Source organism: Poecilia reticulata, chromosome 1 (assembly GCF_904066995.2).
Source record: "Poecilia reticulata chromosome 1, P_reticulata-male-v2, whole genome shotgun sequence".
In the NCBI taxonomy this organism is placed as follows: domain Eukaryota; kingdom Metazoa; phylum Chordata; class Actinopteri; order Cyprinodontiformes; family Poeciliidae; genus Poecilia; species Poecilia reticulata.
In genome coordinates, this window is record NC_088830.1 from 11,771,019 (window position 1) to 11,779,308 (window position 8,290).

Below are 8,290 nucleotides of genomic sequence, written 5' to 3' on the forward strand. Positions count from 1 at the left end.
TACGTGTAAAACCAAATCATAAAAGGGTGACATGTTCTTGTCCACGTCATCTTTTAATCTTTTAATCCAGCGCTGTCGACCCCTTCCAGAAGTCACCTAATTGGTAATATAATCTTACTATAAATCCAGCTATTGTGCGAAGACCAAGGCGCACAGAGAGAAAGTTGTGGTTAGCTTACAGAACAATACTCTGAAGTTTGAACATCTCAAAGAGACGCTGTTAATCCCATCTTCTGAAAACTGCCAAATCATGGCAGCATTAATTGAAGAAGCAGCCATGCGGTTTCTCCGGAGAGAAGAAAGTGGGGGAATCTGTTTACAAGACAACCATTTGGTCGCGCACTCTACAAATCAGTCATTTATGTGCGAGTGGGAAAGAAGGAAGTCAATGTTGAAAGAGAGCCATAATAACTCCTGTTAGGGCTTGCCACAGCAAACATCTGGAAGAAGGTTCCTCTCATCTAAAGGAGAATAAGTCTGAATGCTAAACAGTATGGAGTGGAAGACTAATTTCGTGCAACACACCATCCCCACGAAGAAGCGCGGTAATGGTGGCATCGTTCTGTCGGGACTAATTCTTTAGCAGCGACAGGAAAGCTGACAAGAGTTGATGGAAAGATGGATGGAGGGAAAGCCTGTTGGAGGGCTGCAAATACACACCTCAGTGCTCCTGAGAAATCGTGGCAAAATTGACATTCATGGGTGATCACGATCGCAATTTCTTTCAAGAATATTGGGCAAAATCTTCAGTTTCTAAATTCTCGCAGGTGTAAATGCAACAAAAGCTGGGAGCACTATACTGATTCAGGGGGGAAATCAGTAAAACACTTTAAAAACGTCAACAACTGTTTGTTGGCGTCGTTTTTTAGTCCAAGGTAGTATTCCTAAATTATATAAGTGTCCCACGTTTTTGTAACGTTTCAAGCTTGTTAGCATATGGCTTATGATTGGCATTAGATACATGTACAAACAGTCTCACGCCACTCAGACAGCTGAGGTGTCCTTTTTTTCCCACTTTGCCCCCAAAATGTCTGCGTACGCCACTGACTGCAACGCACCACTTTGTGTTAGTTTATCAGATAAATGATAACAGACAAAATGTAAAAAAATAAATAAAAAAAAAAAGTTAAAAGTTTAATGAATGCTCTCTGAATATTTATCTCTACTCTGGTTTCTCTTCACGCGCAGGTTGAAGTGAACCCCAGCCTGGACATGGCTGAGTCTGATTTCCAAAACAATGTGATGCGCTGCCGGTGCAAGTACGACGGAGCACGAATTTACCTCTTCCGCTGCCACGCAGGTAACGCAGCATGCTGCACATGAAAACCCCTCACCTGTTGAAGAATTTGTGCTGCTTATTTGCTTTTTATTCTTTTTTTAAAAAAATCTCTCGGTTTATCCGTTTCTCATCAGCTGACGCGTACAGCCCCGAAGAGGAGGACTTGTTTGACCACCAGCGTCAACTTTCCAACAACTTCTTGTGAATTGGGGAACATGTACATTTAAGAACTGTACGACTCTTTCCCAGACCTCAGAAGTCAGGCGGCGAAGAGTAAACAACAGTAAATCGGAAGAGCTGAGGCAGAGGGGGAGAAAGTGAACGGAAGGAAAGGACAGAAATGGCTTTTTTTGTTTGTGTGTTTGTTTGTAGGGTCCTGTGATAGATCGTTGTGAGAAGATTTTGGTTTTTGTTTGAACATTAAATAGGAATAAAGAATACATGTAGAAAGAGAAAGGGGATGCAAAGGAAGACAAAAGCCGGACCATGATTTGTGATAAAACAGTTTACAGATTCAAAAAACATGCCTTTTTTTAATGAAATGTTAACACCTTGTTTAAATCATAACCACAGCTATGAGTAGTGAGACCAAGGCACACGAGGAGAACCTGCATCGTGCATCACTCAATTGTCCACCTATTTATGCAAGTAAACGAAACGGGCTCCCAGTACGTTCACCGTCCACGTAACAACATCCAGGATTTACTGTCAGAGCTGTGTGTTTTTCTTTATTTTAGTTTTCATTTAGATTTTATTTCATCTCATGGTGCTATTTTGCTTCTGTTTTAAATAAATACTGTAATGTATTGCAAATGTATTGTCATGTACAGTCTTATATTACCTCTCTCAACTATTGTTCTTCAGGTTCTTTAATTTATGCAGAATTTTAATGTGCTTTGAAGTTGAAACTTGATTGTATTGTTAATTTTATTATGACAAATACTTCCACTTTGTTTGATCTTTCCTTGTCAAACACGAGGGACCAACATGAGATCTGGTTGTACCATTGCATCGAGCTTCAGAGTACTTGGTAACAGTAGCGAAAGAATAAAAGTCAGATTTACAAAATGTCTGATCATTTCAGTACTGGTTATTTGTGGGCAGGGCCCGAGACTGCCAGCTAAAACGAAAGAGAAATAAGAATAAAGTTAAAAGTTTTCACTCAGGATATAGAAATTCTGCAAGCTGCCTCCAAAGAAGTGTTGATTATTGTTGGTTTTTTTTTTTTCTTCTTCACTTTTTAACCAGTCACAACCTAAATCTATAAAACTGTGCTTACTTGGGCCGATACATGTGTCTTTTCCTTTACTTTATTAACTTTCGCCACAGATTGGGCATGACTCAGACAGTCAGAGGTGCAACATGGTGTCTGTCTCATTCCTCGCACCATTTTTTTTATCGTCACTGACTCAGCTCTTCGAACCACAAGCAACTCAAAAGAGTTTTTGGTACGTCTACGTCAGATTACTATGGGGAAAAACAGAGCTGGAAACGTAGAGTTAAAACCGAGTAGAGAATAAAACATTGTTATTGTACTTTCTCTTGAAGAATCTGCAGGGCCGACCCAAGACTTTTTGGGGTACAAGGCAGAATTTTTATTTGGGGGGGGGGCCTTCATACCAACATGTCCTCCACACCAGATGCTTTATTGTTCCTAAGCTACTCTACTAGATTGTGTTTAACATATGTAACATCATTAGCATCGTTTGTAATTAGCTCACATCATACCAGTGTTATTATGGTTACTGATTTTAATCTTGTAGGAGTAACAGACTAAAAAAAACGTATTTCTACTAAAATTAAAATTGGTTAAGCTAAATGAAAAATAAATACTTTATAGTACAAAATACAGGGTGAAAATATCAATATAAATTATCAATATTATTCTTCCATGCTGCCTTTATATATATATATATATATATATATATATATATATATATATATATATATATATATATATATGTGAGATAGGTCTGAAGAACAATAGATGACCTTTTCCCGGTCATCATGGAAAAATAATATTGATAAAATAATTTATATTGCTTGTTTCACCCTGTGGTTTGTTCTAAATATTTATTTTTCATTCAGCTTAACCAATTTTGATTATTTTTTCTTCAGAATTGCTGAATTTGTGGATTTTCCCATTCAAATGCTCGGAAGCGAAGCTGGTGAGGCAGCAGTGAACTGGGATTGCGCAACATCTGGCTAACTGCGCTGCCTGCCATTTTATGGGAGCATGTTCCTCTTGTCTGTACGTCACCAATAAAATGGTTAAAAATATTTAACATATAAACTGATTTTTCATAATTTATCTTATGTACAGTGCTTTTTGTCACCAACTGTGCGTGTTTCGTGTGCGGAGGAGCGATCAGAAAGAGAGAACAGATTCGAGGTGAGGCAGGCAGTTCTCTTGCCTCATGGCAGGGGGCGCTCAGGATCCCAGACATTTGTCTTATGACTCCACGTCTGCAGAGGAAGAGGCAGCGCGTTAACCATAAAATAAATAAGTCAAGTGCAGCGATATATTTAATATTTTCTCCTTTCTTCCGACCTCAAAATGGTATGACTACATTTCTGCACTTAAACATTTTTCTAAACTGGATTTTCAGTCGAAGCAGGAAATAACTAAAGTAACATCGGAGCCAAAAGGTTTGCTTCAAACTAGGAGACAGAAGGGTACCGCTCGTTTCAAACGGAAAGAAAAGACAGGCTTTGTGGATATCCTGCAAGAAACTGCCTTTTCTGCTTTTCTTGCCTCCTTGTCTCAACTTACGTCGAGGGTAGACAGATATGTCTGTGCAGAATGAGTGGCGCATGTACTTCATTTATCAATAAAGGTAAGACGGCAATTAATTTTTTTTGTTTGTTTAGTTTATTAATGAAATGTGCGTTTTGTGAGCTATAGTTTGTATGTGTAAATAATGCAGAAAAGAAACATAACCCGCAAACTTCTGTGTTAGATTAGCTAATCGCAAAATAACACCCGTGTCATACGCACAATGAGCGTACGCATAATGCGTACGCCACTCGCGCGGTACACATAATATCCGCTTGACCTGCATTGCCTTGGGCCAGTCCAGGGGATTACACAACTAAATAAACCTACAGAGCAACCACATTTATACCAACATTAAATATTAAATTACACATAAGTGTTATTTGTTATTTTAATGGTCCCAGTTTATTCGTAATTCAAGGTCTGAGATCTGCGCTGAATTTTCTGAGCAAAAGGGGAATAAGGCTGTGAGAGGTTTAAACGTCACAAACAAACCAAGGTTTTAAGATCTTTTAAACCTTACCGACAGCATTTTATGAGAACAACTGCATAATTATTGGAGAATTGTTTAATTAAAAGACAATTGGATCAGTTTGAAGGAACCATGTTCAAAGTCAGTTTATAGTGCTGCAGTTGGAATGAGGTTATTTTCCTGCAATGCTAAATTTTCTGTAAACATGTCCTCATGCTGACCAAATAACCCAGTTATAGACTTATTCCTTACAGGAAGGGAGTGTGATTTGTGTTTCCCTCCACTGAGAAGGAGGATGACCGTTCAGCTCCTTCTAATTAGGAGAGAACGTATTGAGGGATGTTCTCCGTGTTCAGAGGAGGCATTTGTTGTGACCTCTCATTTAGCAAAAAGTCCTTTCTGGTCAAGATTTGTCACTGTCATCTCTCACTTAGAATAAGTTTCCCTGATATTTCTTTCAGGGGGCTCAAGACACATTAATACTTACTTGATCAATAAACTATTAATTTGCTGCATTGTGTCCGCCTTGTTATTCATCCCAGAACATCATTTATTGCTACATTCCTCTGTTTACACCATCTGGGGGGGATGCAGCTGTGCTATAAAGGTGAACTTAGCTTGGTTCTGTGGCGAGATCTGAAAAGCTGCTGTTCACAAACACTCCATTTAATCTGACTGGAGCTTGAGCTGTTTTGCAAAGAAGAACGGGCAAAAATTTCAGCCACTAAATGTGCAAAGCGGGTAGAGACAAACAAGATCAACAGCAAAAGGTGGCTCCACAAAGCATTGACTCACGGGAGCCAAATGCATTTTCACTCCCCATCTTCTGTTTTTTTTATTCGTAAAAATTTTTTTTGAACCATGTGTATTTTTTTTTCTGCTTCTTCGCAGCTGAATACCACTTTGTGTTGGTGTTTCACATTAAATTCTAATAAAATATGTTTGTTTTTTGGTTGTAATGTGACAAAATATAGACAAATCAAAGGGGTTATGAATACTTCTGCAAGCCTCTGTAATTGTATTTGAAGTGGCAGAGCCCCTAAAACAGCTCCTTCTGAAAGGAGCTCAAAATAGACTAAAATCTCATTATCTAAGAATGTAATGAACATGTTTTGTATAGACCAAAGACCTACCATAACCTGCTCAAGCAAGCATAATAAAGTCCTGCTTTTGTGCACTCGCGCTAAAAACGGAGGACAAAGAAACACAAAATGTAAAATAAACGTCTCCGCTAAAAATGTCTGTTTGACAATTTGAAAAGGGAATCAGATGACGTAAGATAAACTTTCTGAGTGTTTGCTGCTAGGATACACAACACCCTCCTCCCCCAGGGGTCATTTACTGTTCCGGCACATGAGATTACTCCTTTATTTAGACCCTGCCTCATTTCATTTGCTTTATGAAACACGTTTGTACTCATTGAGCAGAGCTTGCACTTGTGCTCACCACTTGCTCAGTAGTGGTTTGTGTTGTTAATCTAATGATTGTGTATGAGTCTCCCAGTACGCTGCTCTGCGGTACTTCCTCGTGAAGCCACAATAAAAAGCATGACATTGTGGGCAGGGCTTGGATCTCACACGATGTTGGTTAACAAAAAAAAAAAAAACTAAAAAAAAACACCGCTTCTTGCTCTCTGTATGTCGCTAAGCCACAGGGACAACAAACAGGGCGGTCGGCTGAAAATTTGTGCAGAAATTGAGCAAATTCTACTGTGCACTTGAGGACGACCCAAACTCTTGTGTGTCGTTCTTGAAGGTGGAGCCTGGTTCTGCCAGAACCGTGTCTGTTTTCCAGAAACTTTTTGAAGATCTAACTCTTTGTGCTTTCTTTTAAGTAGCTTACTGTTAGTGTTGGTATTGCGTGCATTACTTTCCCTGCCAAATGGACTCACACCCTCTGAACCTTTTCACTGATATTTTTAGCAAAGGTTCACACATAGAATTGGAAAAGTGCAAACAAGCTAACACAGGATTTAACTACGAATAAAAGTGTGAACAGCTTGTGGGCCAGGTTTGTAGTCTGGCCCAAGATTTTTAATTGGTTTTAGGTGTTAGCCAGATTTAAACCGTTTCCTTAAAGCTGATGTATATTTAGGATGGTGCTCATTCTGGAAACTGTACATATTTCCCACTTTCCTCCAACAGGTTTTCCATCTGTATTGAACTCCATTTTGATGCTTCCACCACCCTGTTTTACTGTGGCAGATGGTTTTAGTTTTCTGCCATACATAATATATATTCACAGACCAATATTTGGTCTAATATAGTTTGGTCTCACCTTACCAAAGTCTTGCAAACAGAACTTTTTTCTTGCCACTCTCCTAAAACGATTTTATTTTTGCACACCTAAAATGTGCCCTTGGTTTCTATTGTACTTCTGTGCAGGGATCAGATTTCAGGACTGAGTTGCTCCCACAGATTTTCTATTTCTGTGTAAAGAAGTTGAATTCACTTCCTGCTTTTTTTTAATATCAATATCCTCCTGGAAGTTATTTTGTGTTTCTGAATTTGCCTGAAAAACTCTTTGGGTTTGTCACAGTGGATGTCTGTGACAAACTCACAATAGTGAAGCAATATGGTTTCACTATTGCACTTCTTTTATGAAACATATTATATGCAAACTCATTAAAAAAAAGAACTTAATTGAACTTTTTTTACACATCTGAATACGTTTTTTTTTTTTACTCCAGTTTGTCTACAATGTTTAATTTAGAAAGCTGCATCTGTTCATTAATGTCATAATGGAGTAATTATGAGTGCAGGCAATTGATTTTTTCCATTGCTGTGTCTTATTCAGGTAGCACAATGTAAGTTTTTATTAATATTAATCCCTAAAACCTACTTATAATTAGGGGTGTAGTGATACAATAATTTCACGATACGATATACGATATTCTGGTCACGATACGATATGTATCACGATATTTGTCGAGCAATACAATTCGATACGGTTTAGTGCATTTTTATGATTTTCTTAAATAGTTTAGAAGGACAGAGTGATTTTAGTGACATTTTGTGTTCCATAGACTTGAATTTAGTTAACTGAAAACTTATTAAAAGCACCAACTACACAATACCTGACTCTGATTGGACAGTTTAACAGTCTGCATCTGGACAAAATTAGTTTCTGTCATTTAATTCATGTGGATTTGACATAAAACTCAAAAGTTTAAACGGTAATCCAGGAGCAGAGTGGGGAGATTATGAGCCTCTGTAGACTCTCAATATGCAAATGATTGCACTTATGTTTTTTCTTTTGGACACTGTGGCTGCATTTTGGAGTAAAAATGCAGCCACAAATGCAGTCTTTTGGACTAGGGGGAAGAAGGCTTTTCTACCTTGGCTCCCGGAGTTAGCCGTGGCTGTAAGCTGCTTTCTTCTAACTGCTAAAGTTGTGGCTCCGCCTCACCCCGTAGTGATCGACTCCCTGCAGCTACGCAGCGCCGCTATTCCCCTGCTTGGATCTCTGAGTAGCTGCCTCTCATACTGCCAGGATCTCATAGTTCTCTCAGTCTCTGATACTCTTTGTCTGTTGCTAATAAGAATGATCGATCAGCCATTGATATCATGGAAATCCTCACTGCGCCGCGGATTCCGGCTGGGGGTTTTTCCTCTTCGTCTTCCTGCTCAAAACACAGCGCCGCTGCGCGCCCGCTTCGGATGTTAACAACCCATGTTCATTCTTCTGGTAATTCTTTATATACAAAAGAGAAACCGCCAAGCTAAAAAAAAACTAATTACGAAGTGAATGCTACCAGTCAAAA

At 38.8% G+C, this 8,290-nt stretch overlaps 1 protein-coding gene across 1 annotated transcript in view; it reads left to right on the plus strand.

The window, feature by feature from the left end:
* Positions 1–2,349, plus strand: part of LOC103462103 (lysyl oxidase homolog 4-like) — a 31,786-nt gene extending 29,437 nt beyond the window's left edge. The window contains exons 14-15 of the mRNA XM_008405026.3: positions 1,189–1,300; positions 1,414–2,349. Of these exons, the coding sequence (XP_008403248.1) occupies positions 1,189–1,300; positions 1,414–1,484 (183 nt within the window). The 3' untranslated portion in view covers positions 1,485–2,349. The remainder of the gene's footprint in view (positions 1–1,188; positions 1,301–1,413) is intronic.
* The last annotated feature ends 5,941 nt before the right edge of the window (positions 2,350–8,290 follow it).